This window comes from Electrona antarctica (genome assembly GCF_951216825.1).
Source record: "Electrona antarctica genome assembly, chromosome: 13".
In the NCBI taxonomy this organism is placed as follows: domain Eukaryota; kingdom Metazoa; phylum Chordata; class Actinopteri; order Myctophiformes; family Myctophidae; genus Electrona; species Electrona antarctica.
Window position 1 is genome coordinate 30,043,348 of NC_136794.1, and position 25,424 is coordinate 30,068,771.

The 25,424-nt window shown below is 42.0% G+C and overlaps 1 protein-coding gene across 9 annotated transcripts in view; it reads left to right on the plus strand.

The window, feature by feature from the left end:
• Window positions 1–24,507, plus strand: part of LOC306935094 (glycophorin-C-like) — a 129,791-nt gene extending 105,284 nt beyond the window's left edge. For all 9 annotated transcript variants that reach the window (XM_079517953.1, XM_079517952.1, XM_079517955.1 and 6 more), the window contains 3 exons: window positions 17,011–17,043; window positions 21,432–21,473; window positions 24,280–24,507. In XM_079517953.1, the coding sequence (XP_079374079.1) occupies window positions 17,011–17,043; window positions 21,432–21,473; window positions 24,280–24,476 (272 nt within the window). In that variant the 3' untranslated portion in view covers window positions 24,477–24,507. The remainder of the gene's footprint in view (window positions 1–17,010; window positions 17,044–21,431; window positions 21,474–24,279) is intronic.
• The last annotated feature ends 917 nt before the right edge of the window (window positions 24,508–25,424 follow it).

Below are 25,424 nucleotides of genomic sequence, written 5' to 3' on the forward strand. Positions count from 1 at the left end.
ATAACCAACAAAACCCGAGCGGGTTGAGATAAAGTTGAGGATGATGTCAGGATTACATAGTGCCGCTGTCCGCACGCCTCCTTATATACTGGCCCCAACTTTTCTCCCTATCATCTTGTTTTGCTTAGATTCATCGCGGCGATGCCTCGAGCGTTTTCTCTCCTCCGAACACGGGCAGGGGGTTGAAAGGCTCATTATTGCTGTGAAAGACCCCCTGACTCGCTCTGTTATTCACCTATAATGCTTCCATCGACACGGATATAGAAAAAGATTCAACCGTGACCTCTTTGCTCTCAAATTATTTCTCCTCTTGTCTGATTTCATAATGTGATTAATGAGACCCTTGGCTTTTTCCCTTTCAAACGCGCTGCTCGATGGTTTCGTGCATACAGTATATGCGGTAATTGAACGGAGCTCAAATAAATCTGCTGAGATTTGCCCCCTCTACACTGTCATTTTCACTATATCTTATTTGTTTGTGTGTGTGTGTGTGTGGGGGGTGGGGGGGGGGGCGGGGGGTGAATAATGGCTTTTACATTAGATAAATTATGAGTAGAGCCGCCCCTGCAAACAGTCTTCAGTGTTTTGGTTATATAGCCTTCTAGTTATTTCTCTAAATCATGCTTTGTTTACATTCAGTGGCATGTCTTGGAAGTTGGCACCCATCCATCTTTTAAAGGTAGGATTGATGTATTATTAGAAATAACAGTGGAATGGGAGGCCATAACAACATGATGTGTAGAAAACTATCTATAGGCTCAGGCATACTGGCATGCTTGTATCTTCTGTTTAGATAGGCAGGACCAAGACGTAAAGGTGGTACTGTATGCAGCATAGATCATTATGGGTGTAGCGCTCGATCCTCTCCAATAAGTTTATTGCCATCAACATCCACATCAATTACCATTGAAGCACATTCATCCTGGCCCATAGTAAGTAACAATGACAATAGAGAGTATGTGTGTGACATCATCATCAAACCAGGAAGTTATGCAGGAACGCCTACAGAGTGGCAAAAAACTACTTTCTGGCCTTGACAGCCCATACATCCACACAGAAAAGTCATATCTGATTGCATTAAACAATGTTAAACTAACTTTGCCTGTTGCTTTGCCACTCGATTTGCCACTCAATGTGCCATTCACTTTAAGCATGCGCATACTCTCTATAACAACTCACTTTTTAGTACACTAAAACTTTTTACTACACTTTTGTAATTTGTAGTGTATACTTTAAAGGTAGTGACACATACAGTATGTGGGGGTTGCACCGAAATCAGTTTGCCTTGTTGGATTATAAACTATATGATGTGTAAAAAGTGGAAATGTTGGACAAAACTACTACTGCGATGTCTATTTCTGTTCATTTTCACTGTGTAATCTAATCAAACTAGGCACAGACACGCTCGCTTCATTCAAAGTGTGAGTGCTATTTCTTTCATTAAAACATTCATATTACAATTAGCAAAGTCATCAAATCTTATCTCCTTTTTTTAATTTCCCCAGACCCCATGTGTAAACATACACCAGGGACCCCCATATTAAAGAGAATATTTTCACCACCGTAGCACTCAAACATTTTAATTTCAATGACCCCCAGTTTGATCTGCATTATACCACGGACCCCATTCAATGCATCTCTGGGACCCCACACTGTAGTATCATCAGTGCTAGTCTACAAATGGAACCAAATGGACCCGTTAGGCCTACAGTTACAGATCCATAAGGGTCCAATTCAGGGGGTCCTATGAATCATTTGGCTGGTGAATTGTTTTGATGAGTTGAACATGGTGGACCCTGTTGTAAACAAGTGTAATGCTTAATTGGGTCGTCCACTCACAGTTAACAGCCTTTGTATTGAGTTTGTGCTTGAAATGTACTGTAATTCTACAAACTGTTAATACAATTTTCAATCAATCAATCAAACCCGGACCCCACTTTGAGAACCACTGATATAAGTTATATGGTGACCTATAGGTTATGTATACCATCCAGCCTACACTATACTGCTTCCTCCAATAGATATTATTTTCCCCCAAGGTTCACCATATTGTTTTATTTGGTTTTAACCTCCCTGTATTATCATTGTATGTCTATACTATACTTGTGTTTACAGTAGAGTACTGTATGTGCCTGTGTCGTCATGCAAGGTCATAAGTGTTGCATATTAAAAACAGGAAACAGATGTACCCTCTCGTTGTAATCTCTAAGTACTGGACCCTCGTCTGGTTCTGACAGACAGGTAGTGTGTGCAGGCTGGGTGGTGTGTGACAATCCTGTTGAAGTATTCCTTTGGTACGGCGACTGCGGCGGCGGGCCCGGGAGAACAATAACGCGACACGAGACAGTATCACGCTAAAGGTTCACAAAGTTTATTACACAAAAGGGAACATATATAGTGCTGGATCATAATGACGTGACAACAAGATAGAGACATAGAACACGTGACATGATAATGACTAATGCAGCAGGGCTGACCTTGCTGGCTCTGAGATGTCTCTCAGATCTATAAAGTATGCTACAGTACAGGCAGTACACAATACATATCAAGTACACTGTATCTCAAGTTCAAGTACATAGACTAAGATGTACTGTGCATGGGCTAATATTATAACACCCTCCAATTCCTCTCCTTTCAAGCCAAACAAAGCATCACTGATGTATTGATTACAGTAGGGCTGAACTAATTATAAATGTTCTTAAATGTGATTATTCCAGCAATTACTATTTTTTTCAATCAAATGAGCGCGTTTTTATATATATATATATATATAAAAATAGCTTGAAATAGCTTAAGTTGTTTCAAATAAATCCTTTATCTCGGATTCCTTTCTCAGATTGCGCCCCTGGTCAAAATAAGCTTTATTCAACGACCCATAACCAAAGAACCACTGAAAGAAAAGAGAAGCGTCTGTCACAACACACATCGTTTTTTTCTACATCCGGTTTTGGGTTCCGGTGCCTTCGAAATAAGAGTTTCACTGAAATATGCTGGCGGTTTTGGAAGAATGAATGAATACCTGGCAGGGGATGTGGTTAATAATAATAATTGTCCAGGTGTTTTCCTGTGTATCACAACGGAGGTCACTTGGATGGCTGCATGGAGCTGGATCGTGGGTGTGGGGGGACTTGGGGACCGCCTCGTTCTGACAGCTGACATTTGTGGAAGCGTTAATAAGTGAAAGCTACAAGCCAGGAAGAAAGAGAATTTGTTTTTCTTAATCAGAGCTGGGACACTGCGGAGCTAATGTTTTATTAAGTCATCCTTGTGGCGGTGGTGCGTCTTAAATTATTAGATTCATCATATGCCAATCTCTGTTTTTTTCTTCTTTTTGTAATTATCCCCGTCAGAATTCTGCAGCGGTCTGATGATAATGGCATGTCATACGGGAAGTGTTTTGATTTTGTACCAGAGTGAGCCGAGGGAGGGAATCTCAGCGAGGAGGTTGTGCAAAGCATTTTGAGAGAGACAGAGGGAGATAGTTAACAGCTGAGCACATTCAGATACTAGGGGAACAAAGAATTTGAATAATGAATGGAAGGAGAAGTAGATGAAGTGAAAAAGGCGAGGACTGCCAAATATTTGAGAGGCAGTGTAATGGTGCCGTGGAGTATTCATGGCCCATTTGCGGTTAAACAAAAGGGGTCTGCCGAGGTATGGGACACTTTACAGTCTCGTCACACACACTCCTCATTCCTTTCATCTCTGCCCTCCACTTTACCTGCAGGGCACATTGGTGGATCGTTACAAAGTACTTTTACTTGAGTACTGTACTTTGAGTACATTCTAGTACAGTATATACCGTTGCTGAAACCTCATCTCCATATTCTAACTTGTTGTGGTGTTTTGTAAATGAACGCCCTACTTGATCATACTACAGTGACACACAAAAAGTAGCAGATCTACAAGCTCGAAGCGCGTAGTGAAGCGACAAGTGTTGCGCTTGTGGATCTGATACTTTTGCTGTTGTTGACAGTTTTAGACAAAACAGCGAAAATCTCATATTATGCAGTTTCCACCCGACTGCGACAATAAATATGCACTTTACTTCAATATATAAATTTGTATCCATGACATGTATTTCTTTCAAATATTATGTCTGATGAATCAAATCAAATACTAGACCTACTATATGTGGAACTCCGGGCAACTCCGGGCAAAGTATATAGTGGTTAAGCCCTATTTTATACTTTCGCCCTCAATCTACAAGCTTACAACTGTGCAGTTGTGAACTTGTTGATCGGCTCTTTTCATCAAAAATATATTTGTCCATATCACCCAGCCCCTATGCCAGCTTGCCAAGGTCCGTCAGTCCAATTCTGTCCAACACTTTGGTCCCAAACAAGATATGATGAAATCTGCTGACTGGATTGTTTTCGGTGACCCCGTGGACTTTCCTCTGGTGCCACCCTTCCCTTATTATAGGTCCAAATTTCCACACAAGATATTGTCTCCGGTGGAAAACTTGTATGTCAAAAACTGTTACTTTTCAGGATTCAAATTCCAAATTATCAATAGCAGAACAACAAGCACAAAATGCGTAGCTTCGCGACACGTTTCGAGCTTGCAGATCTGTTACTTTTCATGCTTCTGTGTGACACTCTAATATGATCAAGTAAGGGTGTTAATTTACGAATAAACACAAAAAGTTAAATTATAGAGATAAGAGGTTCCTGCCTGACGGCAACGATTATGTTGAAACTAGCAGTGCATGTTCATGTTCCCTGGAGGATGAAATCCGACCATTTGACTGATCCTATGACCTTTCCTCTAGTCTAGCACCACCCTTCGATCAAAAACACTTTCCACACATACTGTCTCTTACATTCTAATACAGTGGTTCTCAAACTGGGGTCTGGGGACCCACAGGAGTCCTGGTTCTAGGGGTCCCACAGAATGTTTTTGAGGGGCGCTAGCCCCTCCAATGCATGGCTTTCTGAAATTATATCATAATAGGCCATAATTTCCCCTTAGTACCTCACGCTATCTCGTCTTATGTCTCTCTAGAAGCGTCATTAGCATAATTTGTGTTTTATAACACACACACACACAATGCCAAAAACAACATTATCGCATGTACACAGACAGACAGACACTCAGACAGACAATATCCATATCGGCAATATCACAAGTGAATTTAAATGTAAGACTCACATATGCAGTCTAAATCAGCCTGCAATCTGATTAGATCAGTACCTCCAAATTCATGTTTTTGGCCACGGACCCCCATCTGAAAATGTTTTGTGCCAAGGGACCCTCAGAAGAGAAGATTTGTGTTAAAAGATTTCAAAATGTTCCACTATTAAAAAGTCCAACATATGGATACAGTGGTTAAATGATTGTGAAATTGTGAGGGCCGCAGCGAGGGCAGATGATGTCTTAAGTTGACATGCTTTTACTGCCCTAAACAAACATTCTAGTACATAGACTTGGCTGGGGGAAAAACTAAAACCCTAAACAAATACTAACAGGCATGCAGGCACAGAGCAACGGGTTGAAGGGCTATATGATAAAGGATGCAATCATAATTGACACAAGGCATTGACGACTTGTTTCAATTATGTTGGTATACGAGAGCAGACTGGGAACAACACGCAGGGCAGGAATGTAAATGACAGCGACCACCATGTCTGTCCAGATTGACATGAAATGTAATCATGTATGTTGTTGGAGCAGGCAGCCGGAGCATGGTGACCAGAAGATCAGTCCGTCTGCTTTGTGTGCGTTAACTTGCAAACCGTCAGTATAGGACACTGTTTAACGTTTAACATTTGTGCTTTTGTGGTGCTGCCACCATGTGGTCAGAAGGGAAAGAGCTTAAATTATGATCTTAAAGGGATAGTTCACCAAGAAAAAAACAATTACTCACCCCATGGAGACTTGAATTCATGGAAATTGTTTGTTTTTGTCTCATTCCTAAGCTAATAATTTGATGACCGGCAGAGACTCTCTGAGTTCCCAATTCATCGGTCAATAGGGAGACTCAATGGAGACACTGAGTCTCCAGTATGATACTCTTTGATGCAGGCTTGAGGAGACTCTTTGATTCTCCTACTGGAGACTCCACCAGTGATCAAATTATTGGCTTAGTATTGTGACAAAGTTACAACATGAGTAATAATTAATTAATAGTAATGGTAAGTAATAGTATTTTTTTTTCTTTTTTTCTTTTTTAAGGAACAGTGGACATGCAAGGTTTCCACCTGACCGCAACGATATCATCTTCATATTGATGCAGACACAACGACACAGTAAAATCCTGAATATCAATTTAACTGTATTCTGAGTGGAAGACGAGTTAGAGGAGGTTCCGAGAGGATTGAATTGTAGAGCAGCTGGTAGCACAGATTGGATCATTAACCAGTAGAGATAGTTCTATCTCTGGCTGGCTGTTTGTTGTCATTGGTTCTGTGGCATTGCCCAGACCACGAGGACAACACTGAAGAGTACTTTATTAAAACATTTTCAACCGGTGTCCCCATTTTTGGCCATGTCATTATAGTCAACAGTTAAACAAAATAAATGAAGAATTATGCATGTGTCATTCCCAATATTTGAAGCCTTTGGCTCCGCTTATTTGAGCAGCCGGGGAGCTTACAAATAGCATGCTGCTCCACTGCAAAAAAAGAAAAGAAAAAGACAACCTTAGATTAGTATGGCGCCACTCGGTTGTGATTGGATTTTAATGCTCGTTCCACACAGAGATTCCAAACTAATATCTGTGCAGTGGTATTCGTCTGGCCATGCCAGGCTAAACAAAAACAGCAATGAAACAGTGTTTTGAGCGCTCAATATTTCAACCATTAATTTCCTTCACTTTCAAGTTTCAACCAAGCTCATCACGTGAGCTTGAACACAAGGTGACATACTGTACTGTACATCTCCAGAAATTCTACAGGTGCTGGTCAAAAGTATACGTACAATGAAAAGGAAGGGATGTCCGCACACTGTTTCTCTGCTCCCAGGGTTTATTTTTTATTTTTTTTTACATACTGTACTAGCCTGGAAACCAGACAAATCTGCCACAGGAAAATAAAATGCAATGGGCAGATTGGGTCTGGCACACCTCAGCTTGAATTACATTTTGCTCACCCCAGAGTTAACTTGTGGGTGACCAATCAGAGCCCACTATTCAAAGTGAGACTTGTTTGCTGTGACGTTGGAATCTGTTTGTAACCGCCCCTTGGAAATACATCTTCCACACCGTGTGGAAGTTCCAAACTAATATCTACGCAGTGATATTAGTCCGGCCATGCCAGACTAATATCACTGCGTATATATTAGTACATACATACATATCATATATACAGTACATACATATAGTATATTATAGTATAGTATAGTATATTATAACTTTATGCACATACTGTACTTGCTGGTCTATGCTATGTATACTGTATATAGATATCGTATTTATTTATATGACTTTTTAGTTTAGTTTAGTTTAGTTTAGTTTAGTTTAGTTTAGTTTAGTTTAGTTTAGTTTTTTCTCCTTACTCTCTGTGTGCCTTCTTGTATAGATTGGCTATTTTCACATTTTCTGATTAGATTCTTGGAAGTATAAAATAGGGTTTATGTTGCTTCAAAATACCTCTACAACTGAGATGTCTGCACCAACCTCAGGAAGATAGGTTAGGATGTAGAAAGGAGAGCAGAAAATAACAGTGGAAACGGGAAGGCAATCAGGGACAAGTGTGGCACTTAGGTGTGCAGGAGCCAGTGTTCCACCTGGTTAGCTCATTTCTACACATACAACACAGGGCACCCTGGGACCCAGGCATTTATCTAAGTTTCCACATGAGAAGGGGAACACATAACATTTTTCCAAACAAACCCAAGCATTTCCTCAAGGACCAATTTTTTGATAGCATCTTTCACACAATCATGCCACTAGCAAGAAAGAAATACAGTCCACTTTTCACATGGATGATATGAGGCCTGATAATAGTGTTTGACACCAGAAGTACATACTGGTAAAACCCGTGGAGGTTTACTGTAGCAAAGAACAGAAATACCATATTTTAAATTCTGCAATGGGCTGACATGTAGTATAGCCTTAGGCTTCATATTTGAGTACGGCGGGTGAGTATGGGCGCTGGTGGCTCAGGTGGCCGGATGGGAAACGCAAGGTTCCCAGTTCGAACCCGGGCTCCCCCAGAGTTGGTGTCGAAGTGTCGTTGAGCAAGACTCTGAACCCCTAATTGCTCCCAATTTGAATCCAGTGGTGGGGTCCAGGGTTCCATGAGGGTTCCCATTCAAATGAGTTAATATAGCATCATATAGCTGTTCACTTTGGCCCTGTAGAATACTGTACATTGGATATACATTTGAAAATATTTGTAGTGTAGTGATTTTGATTTACAATATTTTTTCAATATTTTATCAACGCAAATCTTGTATGGTGAAAATGTTTGATGACCACAATTTGATTTGACAGTACAGTGACAGTACATCTTCCTGTGGACACATACGTAACTGGACACATACTGGTCAGCTGATGCACCCATTCCATCTTTCCATCAGCATCATCTGGTAAAAATTCTGACATGTAGTTCATTTATAAAATAAATGTCATCAGCGTGCATTTTGATTTGACATGTTTTAACTGACACATCATGGCTTCATCTATAGCTTCAGCAGATGTGTGGCAGAGAAGTGGATGCTCGGCTCCAAACGGTTGAGAATTATAGTGGCAAAGCTCCACCGCTGCCTTCACAACAAGATGAGCCAAAATGTGTCATTGGTATGACGCTGTGGCAACAGCCTGCTCGCCGCAGTCTTCAAGACCCCCCTTAATAACAATGTTATTACTATTACTAACGGCAATGTTATCATTGCCCTGGCAAGCATTATGACTTTGACAGGAATCGCTTGCATTTCATCAAAGCATATATTGCTATTGAAGAGATTGCAATATTGAGCACCCCCCCCCCCCCCCCCCTCCCCTTCCTGATAATCAGTGTCTGAAATAGCACAAGAGTGGAGGAGCTCATTAAAATGGGTTGATTGGTTATGCCTGGCAGGCCATTTTCAGATAGTGTGTGCAGATACAGTATAGTGTGTGTACAAGTGTGTGAGGGGAGAGAGAGCGAGGGAACTTTATTAAAATCTGAGGCCATTCGGCATCCCTCAGGCGATCATTTAGTTTAACCTCTCAGTAGATGATGATCAACCTGTATCAGTGCTGATGTAACGTATCAGCATCACTGCGCTGGCGCCTGGCCCATTGGCACCCTCATGCAACATGCATGCATGACCGCTATGCTCACCCCCCAAAAGACCAGTTAAGTTTGCTTTGCCCGTTTCCTGCTGCTCTAGCTCTCCCCGAGCAACAGCCCTGCATGCGTAGATTGCACAAACCACTAACGGGGACGGAGGAGGCATGTAATGAAGTCATTACGAAGTGGTATTTAAGCTAATGAACTTGGTCAGAGCTGCCTATACACTGCACACTGACTGTGTAGTGTAGATGCATTTGTTGTGAAAATTGGAATACCATGTGGTTATCTTCTGCAGCCCTACTGGACCGTACTTCACAGTCTATTTATGCTACATTAGTTTGTGTATTATGCTATATTTTACTGGATTTAAAAACTGGGAAAGAAACCGGAAAGAAGATACATAAATAAAATACAAGTCACCCCCTCCTCTCCTCTCTACCCATTCAGCTAATATGGTCGCCCCATAACATTCATGTCTTACACGGGATTTGAACTTTCTGTTGCATCAAACTTGCTGCTGCTGAGCTAATATAAATACAACAGGGGTTATGAACGAAAACAACACAAGTATAATTATGTGTAGAGAGTGAGTGAAACAGTGGGCATGGCACATACATTTATCTTTGGTCCCGCATGTGTATACCAGTATGATGGACACAGGTTAAAGGGCATTTCAATTTTAAAACACTTCTAGGATCATGATCATGTCTGCTTTGACTTAGGTGTGTTGCTCGATTGAATATAAATAAATTAGTATGAAATGTATAATTTGTATACAGTACATTCATTTTGATATTAATTAATTTTGATCATACATGCCCGCCTCCTATATAATCCCATTCAATTTCAAACTTCATGCATTTGTCAAGGAGCAGGTAGACCTTAGTTGTATTAACAATATACAGTAACTGACTTAACAAACTTGGGTTGCAGGCAGCACTGGGATTGTAATTGTGTAGTTTGGAGTGGGAGGAAAGGATGCCACGGTCAGCACAAACAGACATTTATGTTGGGGGAAAAAAGTAGTAATTTGTGCTCTTTGATAGCACAGCAGGGAGAGAGGGTGGTGTGGGGGAGTGGCATGTGGCATGAACCCAATGACAATTACATGGTCTGTTGGATATAGCCAGGGAACTCAAACTATCAGTTTGTTTCATTACATGGAAAGGATCCAATGTTTCTTTTTCTTTTTTTTTCTTTTTTTCAAAATTTTCACAAACAATTTTGGAAACTACTTGCAAATACTGTTGTTGTCAGTCTCATGCTGTCGGGCCTAAACCTCATATCTCCATATTGCAACATTTCATGTGTTTCTCCCATCACTTAATGCCCTTCTTTTTCGTTGTGTCAAGCAAAAGTAGTGAAAATATCGGATCTACAGGCTCCACAATGCGTGATGCTATACTGTACGTTGTGAGCTTGTAGATCTGCTATTTTGTGGAAAAAATATTTTATGAGGGTCCCTGGCACCAAACACAATTTGGGTGGTCCTTGACATGAAAATGTTTGAGGATTACCACTGGTTTAAACAACATTTAGGAAACGAGCCCACAAATAAGCAACTACACTTTAGAAACAAGACCGAAAAAATGCAAACCCCGATTAACAATCTTCACAAGTAACTTTAAAGAAAAACAAGCCCAAAGTCGCTTATAATACAGTATACAGACATGGCAACACTGCTTAAGGGCCACACTGCGAAGAGGTTCAATGTATTTTGTAGCCACTTATTGAGCGGCTCATTTAAAGATGACTTTAATGAATCATCTGTCTCTCAAAGCGGTGCCTTTGTTGCTCAGCATCCGTAAGAACAATAAGTAAAAATTACAAGTAAGATGGATGATGGAGTCAAAGGGATTTATTTAGTAAGCCTACCTGTGGTGTGACGAGAGACGAATGCCTCTGAATTATAGATCAATGTTTTAAAAGGAAAAAAAAAAAACACAGTCGAGTATCGTTGCTGTCGAGCAGAAACCTCTTATCTCCATATTCTAACTTTTTGTTTTTTTCGTAGATTAACGCCCTACTTAGTCATACTAACAGCGTCAAACAAGTATGAAAAAGTAGCAGATCTGCAAGTTTGAAACGCGGCGCGAAGAGGCGAGTTTTGAGCTTGTCGAGCTGCTACTTTGGCCATTTTTGGATTTGAATCCTGAAAAGTAACAGTTTTGGACATATGAGGTTTCCACCCGACAGAGACTATTCTTGGAGAGGAAGAAGCGGAGATATTGAGGGGGACAGAGCAAGAAAACTGACAAGAGTAACTCTCCAAAGCATCATTGCTTTTGTAGTGTAAATAAAGTGAATTGTTTATTCATGAAGATCAGGCATTAGGACTTTTGAATGATTTAGTACTGAGCTCATCAATAATAAACTATTCATGAACTTGATGGCTATTAATTAGTAAACCTGCCATATAAAAAAAACACTCTTATATAAATTACATAAAGTTCAGAATTCCTGCAAAAATAATAATAGCAAACAAAATGTGGCTGACTTTTGACGCACGCCTTTAACAACATGAACCCGGCCATACCTCTGGGCACTTCTGGGCATGACATGAACCTTTAACAACATGAACCCGAGCATAACCTCTGGGCACTTCTGGGCCTTTAACAACATAATAGGCTAACGTTTGTGGAACATAATAGGCACACAATAATAGCAGATCTACAGTACAAGCACATTGCAGTGCTATGCAACTCAGTGTGATCTGCTATTTTCGACAAAGGTATTGGTGTATGGCATACATGGGCAACTGGCGGCCCGCGGGCCACATGCGGCCCCCACCTTCACTTAATGTGGCCCTCAGATTAATTTCGGAATACTGATATGTTATTGATTTCAGCTGTTACAATTCCAAACATGACCCGCTTTAATTACTTGCAGTCGAAATTAGTAGCTTGCTGAGTAGTATTACAGATAATGTTATTGTCTTTTTTATGTCCAATATATTTGTATTTAGTTAAAATGAGTTTTCAGGATCCTAATAAAAAATTGCAAAAACATATTCAGGATTTCAATTCAAATAGAGCAAAAAATTGCAGATCTACAAGTTCAAAACGCGTCGCATTGCGACGCGTGAACTTGTAGATCGGATACTTTTTGCTACGACATGCATGCAATGTGGCCCCTCTGGAGTGAGTATGGAAATATAATGGCCCTCTCCATCGTCAAAGTTGCCCACCCCTGGTGTATGGTGTAGAGGTGGGGAGGAGGTCGTGTATCGATACATTTCAATCTAAAAGCTTTCCTTTTATTTCATAGGAATGTCTGTATGAGTGTTTTTTACGTGTATTAAATAATAAAAGACCAGCATCCATGTCTGAGAAGGGTATCAATAATGGACATTGGACAGTAATGTGATGGATAAATAATGGATGAAGAGAAGTTTGAGCTTTCTTCACGTTAAAGGGGTTGTTTCTGCTGGCCAGTGGCCAGCGTCTGCCAAGTGTTTGCTCATGGGGTTATTGTTTATGCTAATTAACCACTACACTGTCTCTCCATTCGACGTATGTGTTTATCTTGTCTGGATAAGAGTGTCTGCTAAATACATACATACGATGCCATTGATTGATTGAATACTTTATAGTCAGAAATGTAAACAGCACGAGGTACAGTCAACAATTATGCTGAAAGGATAGAATTGTTTTTTTTTCTTGTTTTTTTGTCAGTGGTCTTTTCCCAAGCACCTGTCGACTGTGTACGTGTGCAAGAGATTGCTTTTTGAGTGGTGCAACCTAGGGTGCAGCCACTCTAATGATGTGACAAAAATAGTGCAGGGGACATGTTTCCTTTGTAGCTGTGGTCTTATGTATTCAATTCATCAACATGGCATAACAAATGTACACAACAATACTTGTCATCAACAAATACAAACACTATGGGCCAGTATCGAAAGAAACCAGTGTTACACAATCATACTTTAATGGATGGTGTCTGTCAGGGCATTCCACATTTTGGTGGCAGAGTAATAGAATGAGAATTTCCCCACGTTTGTTCTAAATGATACAGTAGGTACAGTATAGCACTGTAAAGGTAGAGGTGGTGAGTTGATTGATACGTCCGTCATACGACGGCGTCGCCACGCCGAAATGATGCCACAAGCTCACAGCGCATTGCGTGTGTGCCGCGCTGAGAGCTTGTAGGTTGACTAATTTTGGCACGTGACACTGCCGTGTAACGGAGCTTAACTGAGGCATTAGCCATGCAGGCGGTCAGCGGGTATTTTCACTCTCAGTTTACAGAGACACAGATGAGCTGCTGCTGGATGGAAATGGGAGAATTGTGTCTGGCATCATCGCCACACGATGACAGTGTCTGAAGTGTCTCACCCCCCACTCTCAGATGTTGAGGTTTTCTTTTTCTTTAATATATTATATATTCAAAAATATAATTTCAACAGTCCACCTGTGGACTACTACTGGAATTTTAATGCAGCATTGACTCTGTAGCTTTTATAGTCACATTCACATAAATCTAAATGTCATGGTGACAGAGCTCTGTCCTGTGCTGGCTGTGAGTGCCGCTAAGAATCGCCCTGCCGGTGAGTACACTGGCTACGGCCTTAAGTACCTAATCCCATTCAGCCATTTGCCATTGAATTGATTCAGTGCGGTGCCAGCACCACATTAAAACACTGCTAGCTCCTAGACCATTAAAAGTCAACAGCAAACTTCTAACACCAAGCCTGAACTGATAAAAAAGACATGATGGCGATCGATTGTAGTTCTTTGTTCTTGAACACACACACACACACACACACACACACACACACACACACCCCGCACAGCCGAGTGAGTCCAAGGGATGTTTTCGTCACGGTTGCTGATGCTGACTCCATTGAATGCACAACTCATCCCCCAGTCCACTCTGAGAGGGAAATTGACTAGTGGACAACTGTGGCAAACGTAGTGCTGCGAGGAAAAAAAAGAAAGAAAAGATCTGTAAGAACTATAAGTCTATCTGCACCGAGTGATAACATTCTGGCAGCCCCAATCTCTACATGCAATGAGTGTTATTTATTTTCCCTCTTAGCTAAATCCATAGTGTTCATTTAACCCCAAGAGTGTAAAGACGGACCCATAGGAGTCACTCTCTCGGCTAAATGATCACTCCCATGTTTTAATGTGTAGTCGGTGACAAAGTCATGAGTTGAATTGCAGCCAGGCTTTTGCATATATTTATTCCTTGAGAATATCATATCAGCACAGTGTCAGCCACAGTGCTACAGGGTGGAATTAATTTGTCTTCCAGTTTCCACCGCCTCTCCTACCAAGAGACACTTACCAGTCCCTGCTTCAGAACCCCGGCTTTGGGCAAGATTAACGCCACTTCTGGGAACACGATGAAAGCGCCGCGCGTCGCTCCCAGGGCAAAGCCATTCTGCCGACTTGTCTGCAAAATGTGTGAGAGCCAAAGAGAAGAGTCGGGGAGTCCATTGTGGTGCCTCTAATTCTCTGTGGCATCCAATAGTTCTCTCCTTTAACCTCCCCGGCCCTTTGAGCATGCCTGCGTGTCGGTCCCTCTGGGGGTTCTGGTGACAGGAAGAGGAATCTGCCCTTAGAAGTGGCTTTTACTGGTCCCTGGTCCCCAGCGGAGCTGAGCAGATGTCCCACTCTCCATGTCGTGGAAAAAAAAGGCGAGATTTCGCTAACGAGGCTAACGAGGAGACACCTTCAGGCGAGACAGGCCCCTCGTGTTTGCTTGGCAAATTTATGTGGGATTTGGTGCTCTCTCTCTTTCTACTCGCTTGATATACTCTCCACTGCCCAGATTGAGGTAGGACCATATGCAGCGGTGCAGCCCTGCCCGAAGCCCAGCAGCACAACATCTGCTTCTTTGGCCAAGTATAGGTGTTTTGTTTTCCTGAATGCGGGAGGGAGCCTGGGGTTCACATGATCCAAGTGGTATAATGCATGCTACTAGACTAGACTAGAGTAGAAATTGTCTTTCCTCCTGTGAATTATAGATATTCTTTTGATAAAAATAAATCTCTGAAATTTGCTGGCTTGGAAGGAGAAGCTTAAACTATTGATCTGCATCATGTATGATAAATCTTTGCCCAGAGCAGATTTCTTTCCCCGGAAAGGTAACTGAACTTCTGTACTGGCTTATAAATTGCATTTATTGGATTACTCTCTCTCTCTCTCTCGCCCCTCTCTCTCTCTCTCTCGCGTCTCAATCCACCCGTTCAAGGCAGAAGCCTGACCACCCAGATAAAGGTTCTTGCTCAAGCCTCATGGGGTAAATGTTTGGTCTGGCCTGGCGGTAGAACTGAATCTTGACCTCCTGCATAATACATATATGTGCTGGGCCTTGAGACAGCTTGAGGATCTCAACATTCATTGAGTGGGTGGGCTGACCATGCAGTCGATTGGTGCACCAACCACATGCTCCTTGTGAGTCACAAGGGGCCCGCTTTGAATCCAACTCCCGAGGTGGTGTCTTTCTTGCATGTATAGAATGTCTTCTCTCTCTGACCTTGGCTTCCTACCTACCGCTCTAGTCTACACTCTATTCAATGTCAATAAGAATTTGCCCTCAACAAATCAATACTGCACACTGTGTGCTAAAGCAATCGTCAAACATAGCCTTTTTGGATCATGATCTGAAGCACTGACAATGTTGTTGAATGTTGCCCTCACGTAACACAGGGCAGATAATATCGTCTGTCGGGTGGAAACCTCATATGTCCAAAACTGTTACTTTTCAGGATTCAAATTCAAATATAGCAAAATGTACAAGTCCTAAAAGGTCAAAACGATCTCACGGATCTGCTACTTTTGATGCTCTTAGAGCACTCTTAGAGCAGAGTAGAAAGTATGGAGTTAATTTACGGGGAAAAACACAATTAGTTAAAGCAGCACTATGTAACCTTTTTATGAATAAAATGTTATCCAATCTGTATGGCTAGGTGGACAGGGTAATTTATCTATCAACAATGACCACCTAGCCATACATTATCCCACTTATTACACGGCTACTTAATACACAAAGTAATAAATTGACCCAAAATTGACAACAAAACAAAGTATTTCCTTGCTTACGGTAATGAAAGTATTCCAAGTCGCCTCCGAAACAAGGAACTGAGTGTTGATCAAATGCAATCAATTTCCGGGTACTGCATCGTCTATTTCTCATTTCAAATGTTTTCAGAAACATTCTTGAGAGAAATGTTTAAAAAAAATCCAAGCAGGTGCTCTGAACAAGCAGACTGCTTTAGTTATAGAGCGGAGCGGTCTGTTATCAAGAAATAACACACTGCTGAATTCAGCGATTGACCAATCAGAATCAAGCATTCAACCAAGCCATGTAATAATACAATATCATTTATACAATCTGTATGGTAGATTATGTTAATACAATATAATTTACAATACAATTGGGGTGGTTGAGTCTCCCTGCTCTTTGAGACATTTTCGTCAAAGGTCATGTCTCACCTAGACACAGGATATGACAAAAGAAGTTTGACCTGATGGTCAAGATTCAATTTATCCCCTGAGCAAGCGGGCCGGCTCTATTAGCTCAATGATAAAAATGTCAGCACTTGAAACAGGAAACCGGGCTCAAATTCAGGGTAGAAGAGGAAACGTAGCCTACATAACAGGCTGTATTGTTGTGCAGCTTTAAAATGTGGAGATTATGCATAATGCCTCAGTACTTTTACTTTTCTATTTTGATGCCAAAATCTGCTATTAAAAATGTTTGAACTCTTTACTACTACTGGAATAGAATGATTTTTCTTCTCTGCCCATTTGACTAAGCCATGTGTTTTGTGCATCCACAGGTCTCAGTGAAGCAGCCACAATAGCTCCTGTTGGTAAGTTGACACCCATGGATTAACATTCTCAGTTGCCACGACAGATTTCAGTCATTTGGATTCCGCAGAAGTCTTCACGGGAATCATGTTGTGAACCGAAAAGAGCCTATATGTACTGTACAAGCTCACTACGGGTTATAGACGCGTTGTGAGCTTGTACATAGGCTGTTTTAGGTTATTCGTTATTTCAAGAAGTAGTTTTCCCAAAATTGGAACAAAATATTTTGAGATAGGGGTCGGTGGCCAAACACATATTATTGTGGGGGGAAACATTTAGAACCACAGCCGCTGATATAGCAACATACATTTTTAAGAAAACTGTTGTCTTTAGAAGACATTTTAGAATCTGCCTCAGTTCCTAAACCTTTTTTTCTTTCTTTTTTTTCATCACCTCAGAAGAGGCAGATATTTGTATTCTGCAAACATGTCATGCATTTATTCTAAGGTTCCTGTGTGAGCTGTTTCACCGGCAACAGGAAATTAGAGGTATTTTTTTTAACTGATGAATAGGAAGCTGCACCAAAGCACTGTTATATTATTGCCAGCACATCAAAACAGATGTAGGGTCTAGAACATCAGACCATAGACATCGCCTAATGCCTTTTCTTTGATCATGTCTGTAAAAAAACTTAAAAGAGCAAAAGCGGAAATGATGAAGGGTCTGTGAATGAACGTGCTCCTACTGGAGAAACTAGCCTCTGTAGCAAATGCTAATGACGTTTGAGCTGTGGAGTGACCCTGAGACCCTGTTTACACATAGACGATCCGCAGTCAAACTGCATAACTTTCTAATCGTTTTGCCCTTTCATCTACACAATGCCGACCAAAATGGTGAATGAATCCGTTCATTTTTTAAACCGGGTCCCAGATTTCCTGAACCGATGACGCAAAAGCCCACATGTGTTTTAACACGCATGCGCCACCCCCGAACAATAATAAACAAAGATGGCAGCACCCAGCGTTGTATTAATTGCATTTGTCCTGCAGAAAATTGTTAATAGTTAGGGCTTTTACAGCTAAATGTACTGCTCCTACACACCACCACCGTCGGCAACAAGTGGACTAGAATACTTTTTGTATATAGTCCAATCATGTTGAAAATCTATACAATCATGTCCTAAATGTTTTATTGTCGCCTATCTTGTAGCCCATTGGGCTACTTGCCTCATCCAGGCACTTTCCCTTTTCTGTATTTTTGTATGTTTCATTATTTAGTTTTTATAATGTGCTAAATCAAATCATATCATAGGAAACAAGACCAATAATCAACTATACACAAGCCAAAAAAGAAGCCCAAAGTCGCTTATAATAAACAGACATGGCAACACTGGAATCATGTCTTCTTCTTTTTTTGGGGGGGGGGGGGGGGGGGCTTTGTGCCAGCTAGTGCTACAGCACCTTTGATTGATTGATTGATTGATTGATTGATTGATTGAAATATTTATTATTAACAGTTTGCAGAATTACAGTACATTTCAAGCATAACTCAATACAAAGACTGTTAACTGTGAGTGGACGACCCAATAAAGCATTACACTTGTTTACAAAAGGGTCCACCTTGTTAAATTCATCAAAACATTTAGAGACGTACAAATAGACACTTCTATATAGCCAAAGAACAGAACAGGAATTCATCATAAAGGAGGTACAAAGGGAAAAGAAACATATACAGTGAGGGGGGAAACAAAAAGGGGGGGGGGGGGGGGATTCAGATTTTACGGGGGCCAGTTTCGAATTGCAGCCGTCCGTAGGTGCCCTTTGAGAGCGGTTTTGAAGGAGTCAAGGGATTCACATGTCTTAATGACTGTTGGTAGGGCGTTCCACATTTTGGTGGCATAGGAGCGAAAATAATTTAGTCCCTTGTTTGTGCCGAATCTGGGTTGAACTGGGTTGAACAAGTCCACTGGTGTTGTGGGTGTGGACTTCGTTAACATTAAGGAAGTATCTAGACAGGTACATGTTGGTGTATCGAATCTTGTGGACCAGACCCATTGCAAAATGCTGTACTCTGTCGTCGACCCTAAGCCATTCCAGCCTGTCAAAGTGGGCAGGGGTGAGGTGGGTTCGGGGGGTGAGGCCAAGTAGGAGCCTGACCAGTTTGTCCACCACCTACAGACTGGACATATATACTACAGGCGCCTTCAGAGTGTGGGACTGTGGGTGTCGTTTCGGTCGTTGTAGTGTGGACAGATAGATTAATTGATTCGATTAAGTGTATACGGTAAACTTTTTGACACTGACTCCGTGATATATTTTAAAACGTCTGTCTAAACGGGGTCTGAGTTACCTTGGCACTAAGACATGCAAAGCATTTTGTCATTAGGCACCAGCGGACAATTAGACAATTTAGGCATTTAGTAGACGCTCTTAATCCAGAGCGATTTACATTAAGCAAGAACAAAAAGCATGGCAATAAATTGCATACATAAAAAGTAGTAAGCTAAGAACGTAACAGTGGAATATCTATAAAATGAAACTATACATATAAACTATGCATACTATACTGTAAAGTGCTATGACTACATAAAATGCAATTCTAGTGCTGTCTACGTAAGGGTTTGTAGGGTTCGATCATACTTGCAAGATATGGGGGAGCGGGGAGCCATACCTTTGGTTGCTTTGAATGCCAGTATCGGAGTTTGTATTCTGTGCGGGCAGCGACCGGGAGCCAATGGAGGGAGCAGAGAAGGGAGACGTGTGAGAATTTTGTCTGGTTGAAGACCAAGCGAGCTGCGGCAGCGGGGCAACGTGTTGTTTACTCAGCTCTATAGTACAGTGAAATTAAACCACTAATTTGGTTAATTTTATTGAGAAACCACGGCGATGTTTAGCGCTGTCACCCCACCGCGTCCAGTGTTGCCAGATTTTGCAAGAGAAACAAGCAACCAGATCTATGAAAACCCCTAGCCCCAAAAAGGGCCATATATATGAGCACACAACAATTTGAAAGTAGCCGGTCTGCAAGCTCACACTGTTTCACATCATGACGCGTTGTGAACTTGTAGATCTGATATATGTATCAAATTTGAAAGAAACTTAACAGAAAAACAGAAAAACAAGCCCAAAGTCGCTTACAATAAGCGGACATACTGTAGCAACACCGGATGCGACCAATTTTGCGAGCTTTGTAGGTTGGCTACAAAGATAGATAGAGCATAAATTAGGCTTAAAACGTTCACTTTACTCAACCGTTCCCACAACTCGACTGCGTTCATAGCTGCCCCCCCACCCCCCCCCCCCCGCCCCACCCCACCCCCCCGAACTCCCTCATCCCAAATGAACAAGTCATGTAATTCTCCTTTAATTGCACAGAATGTGTTGCACATCGTAAACAATGCGGTTTGCGATGAGGTTTTAATGAGTGGGCGAGCACCTTAGATGTTTCGGGTGATTAGGCATTAATGAGCCTGCCTTTTAATTGCACACACCGGAGTCTACATTAACAATGCCTTTTTTCTCTCTTTGCTTTATTCTTTTTGTTCCCCCCCCCCCAACCTTATCCCTCCTCCTCTTAAAGCTTTTGTCCATGGCAACAAGATCAATCCCTGTTAGCCCCTCATTAGTGGTTAATGTATGTTTTGTATAATAATCCAAGTCTACAAAGTAACTAGTAACTAAAGTTTTCAAATAAATGCAGTGGAGTAAAAGTACAATATTTGTCTCGGAGATGTAAAAGTATTGGAAATTGGAGTTACTTGAAGTAAAGTACAAATACCTCAAACCTTTACTCAAAAAGTACTTTTCAACCACTGCCGGCACGTTGTGATCTTGTAGATCGGCTGTTTTTGAATAGCCTAACTGTAAAATAGGGCTTAAGTGGTTAATGCATGTTTTGTAATAATATTATCAGAAAAGTAACTTGTAACTCGAAGTAAAAAAGTACAATATTTACCTCTGGGATGTAATGGAGTACAAAGTATATAGTATTGGAAAAACAACAACAGAAATACTTAAATGTACTTGGTTAGCTTCCAACCTCTGCCGTCCTTCAGAGAAAGTCAAGTCGAGGCGGACAGCTGTTGCCTGCGCAATAATTCATGATTACCTTTAATCACTTTTGTGTAATGAGCATTTTGTCCCTCGACGCCATAGAGACAAAGAATGTGTCCTCACACGCGGACGGCTGTCTGTAAACACAAACCCTGTAGAAAAATGCACATTTAAAAAAAAAAATAACACAAGCGACAAAATGTACGTGAATACATTGCAGAAGTGTTTATAATATATAATAATCATCATCATATAATGATTATTGTGTATTTAACTCAAATCATTGCTTCTGCACGTACCTGGCACCAAATATCTTTGAGATGGGGGGGGGTTGGCAGCCAAATAAATATGATCATGTCTAGTACACCCTCTTATGCCCGCTTGTCTTGTCCCAACAGATTATGACATGGACGATGGATACTTTGATGCCATTCTGGGAGGTGAGTTCAAAACCATGCTGGAACATTCAAACACCCCCCCCGTCCCCCATCCCCTCTCTCCTTCTGCAAACCTCATTTATGTCAATATGGAGAAGGAATGTATCCGCCAACCAGCAGCAGTTATCAGCCGCACTTCAGTAAAAAAAAAGAGGAGGAAATCAAAGACGCGTTTCTTTTGCAGAAAGGCAACAGTGCCTGTCTGTTAAATGTGTCGGAACAAAGCTTTTTTTGAAGCCATTCTGAAATAAGCCAGTCCTCCCGGAGAGGAAGAACACACAGAAGGCCTACAGATGTTTCTGTACACCCCAGCCAATGCTATTTGTTTTACTATTTTATATTCATAAATATTGGCCTTCGTGTGTCTGCTGATGGTCTTACAAACTCCCATTGACACAGTCACAAACACTGCTTGCTAGTGGCATCTTTGTTCACATTATTTGGCATGAAATGGAATGTAATATAGCCTATATATATTTTTTCCCTTCAGTGATGAGCTCAGAATTGTTGATGGCTTGAAATGAGTTCTTTTATGATCTGGAACGAAGCCATCTCGAAGCGTTGCGCGTCATATAAGCTGGAGAAATGAATAAGAGGTCAAGCACTGTGCAGTATTTTTAACTGACAGGAACATTTCCCATGTTTACACCACATGCCATCGTGCGTATAAACCAGCTCAGTGGCCTTGTGGTTAGAGCAGGGGTGTCCAAAAGGTAGATCACGATCTACCAGTAGATCACAAAGGTTGTGCAGGTAGACCACATGACATGGCCCTAAAACATATATAATTTAAATAAAAATATATATAATTTGGCATCTGACACTTGAATTAAGGTGACTTGATTGATTGACATAAAAAATGGCCTGTTAACCCACAACAGAATACTTTGTTTTCAAGAGTGTTGAGCATTAGAAAACAAAAACTATTTCCATTTCCCCCCTATATTTCCCATTCCAAGTGTGTTTGTCATGTTCTTTAAACTATTTTCAGCAATGTTTTCTTGTTCTTGTTACACTGGTCATTTGGAAAGTAGCTCTCAAGTCAAAAAAGTCTGGGCACCCCTGGGTTAGAGTGTCCGCCCTGAGTCTGGTCGGGGTTCGATCCCCGGCCGGGTCATACCAAAGACTATAAAAATGGGACCCAATGCCCCCCCTGCTTGGCACTCAGCATCAAGGGTTGGATTGGGGTCCCTGCGACATACTAGCAACTAGTCGTCATGTCCAGGGGGTGTACTTGTACATCAAGCTGCCTCACGCTACAGAAACAGGAGATAGACTCCTGCTAGTGTTGCGCGGGCCAGCTTTTTTGCATAACCCGCCCGTCCCGCCCCGCCACAGGAGCCAGCCCACACCAACCTGCCCCGTAAAACAATATATTAATCAACAACCCGCCCGCCCGCGGCCCGCAAAAACAAAAAAACGCTATTAATAAGTCCCTCGGATAAACATATAAAACTTACGCCCAACACTTATACACATACGTACGTGACATGACATAGGCCGCCGCCTATCTGTTTCGAAACGGTTCACTTCACTCAGCATCAGCATGCAGTGTAGCTCTCCACTCGAAATGAATGAATCTCTGCATGTTCTCATTTTTGTTTCGATTGTGCCTATAACCCTAACCCAAAATAGCCGCTCTACAAGCTCACAACACGTCGTGAGCTTGTAGATCATATAATTCTGTGTGTGTGCAACTGCGCACTGTGCACGCCTGTGTCACACGCTCAATTAAGAAAGATTTAACGCAGATGCACTGATGATGCCGGCGAGGTTCAGACTCAGAGCCTCAGAGGGGAATTGTTTTAACATGCAGTTCAGGATGGAAAGAACACTTATCTCCGATGGTCAAAAAGGCAGGGGCTAAGCCCCCTTTCATAAGGACAAGATGAGCAACAGCACAAGCTGATGATTTCAGCAGGAGGAGTAGGACTAGGAGAGCAGGTACCGGAATGCTTTTTTTCCTCCTTTTTTGGGGAAAGGGGGGGTGACCCGCCCCGCCCGCTGCACGCTAATTGCGCCTAGAATCTTGACCCGTCCGCCCACCCCGCGGGACAACCCGCGGGACCTGCGGGCAACGGGCCGGCCCGCGCACCACTAACTCCTGCCCTATGGGCCTCACGGCTCGGCAAGGCTTACTACATCGTGCGTATACTGTATATGCCTTCAGTAGTGCCTACAGTAAAAACAATATCGATCCTATAAATATATATTCAAAAATAGCTGAACTACAAGCTGGATTTTTAAAGTGAAAGTCAAAGTGTGTCAGTGGGTTTTATAAATATTTAACCAATGAAAAGTATTAACAAGAGCGTATGAATAAATAATAACTACATTAGAGATTGGAACACAGGTTAATTTTGTCCATTTCCTGAAAAGTAACCATTTTCCACCTGAGAGCACATACATATCATTGCTGTTGGGCAGAAACCTCTTATCTCCATATTCTAACTTAGTTTTTATTTTTATCTTTCGTACATTAACGCTGCACTTGATCACACTACAGCGTCACACAAAAGCATCAAAAGGAGCAGGTCCACAAGCTCGTGCTTGTAGATCTGCTGCTTTTGCTATTTTTGAATTTGAATCCTGAACAGTAACAGTTTTGGACACATGTGAGGTTTCTACCCAACAGGGGGACGACATAAAGAACTGCTCTTCTTGGTATGTGACAAAAGTTTTTCCTCTAGTGAAGTGCAAACTGCGTCCGTGCAGCCCTTTTGGCACGCAGACAGACAGTGTCACACAGCGCCAGTATGTGACCCGGGTCTTTGCAGCAGTAACGCCTTCATTTATCTCCATTTCCCAGCTGTCATCGCCGCCGTGGTCCTGGTGCTTATCTGCCTGGCCGTGGTGCTGATTCGCTACATGTACCGGCACAAGGGCAGCTACCACACCAACGAGGCCAAGGGCACGGAGTTCGCCGAAACGGCCGACGCGGCACTCCGCGGCGACCCCGCCCTCCAGGACTCCATGGACGAGAGCAAGAAGGAGTACTTCATCTAGCGGCGTGTGCCTCTCCACCTGTAGGGGTGTGCGTGTGGCCGGGGGTGGGGGGGGGGGGGGGGGCTAGGGGGGTACAGGCGACCAAGCATGCCATTTTGAAAACGATGCTAACGAGGAAGTCGATTAAAACGCTGCAGTTCTCATTAATGGCCTAGAAGGGGTCGCTATTTCCCCACTGCTGCTGCGTGGCTGCAGAAGAATTACCATGCCATTAATATTACAATGGGGGACTTGACCTGGACCTTACACACTTGATTTTCATTACCGTAGTAAACATTTTCATAAATACTTATAGGCCTACATATGTTTTCAACCACTAGTTTAAAGTATTCTTTCAATTACCATGATTTAATTATTATTTTTTAATTATGGCCCCCATTCGTTTTTTAAATTGATGATAAAGTAGGGTATGATTCTAGGGGCTTCTTCTAACTACTGAGTGAAGACCCAACCCTTCCAGCTAATAGCATTCATTTCCGGTTGCTTTTCGGGACTGGAAATTCCTAACCTGACTCTGCCAGATGGGGGAGGTAGGTTCATATCAGCGGCCGTTACAGGCAGGATCTGCCACTCACCTGCCAAGTAGCTTGGAAAAAAAGGGTCTGCCTTCTTCAGCGATTGGGTTGCAGTGATACCAGATGGAAGTAGTTTGTGAAACGAGTGTGAAGCAAGCTACTTCAATCTGGCGGAGTCAGGTTAGGAAATTCCAAAGGTGGTGGAATTTGAATTTGACGTTCCACTGTGTCCTTTATTTTTTCCTTCTACAGTCTCTGGGGGATGACCAGGAGTGCAAAAAATGGACCATCAGGTCTGTAAAGGCCTTTTCAGATGGGGAGTGACTGACACGCCTAGTAATTCATTTTCAATGAGAGGCGTGCGTTTATTTTGTACGCGCTGAGAAGTTGATGGGCGATTACGAAAGCGTATTTTCACGGGCGCGGCCCCGTG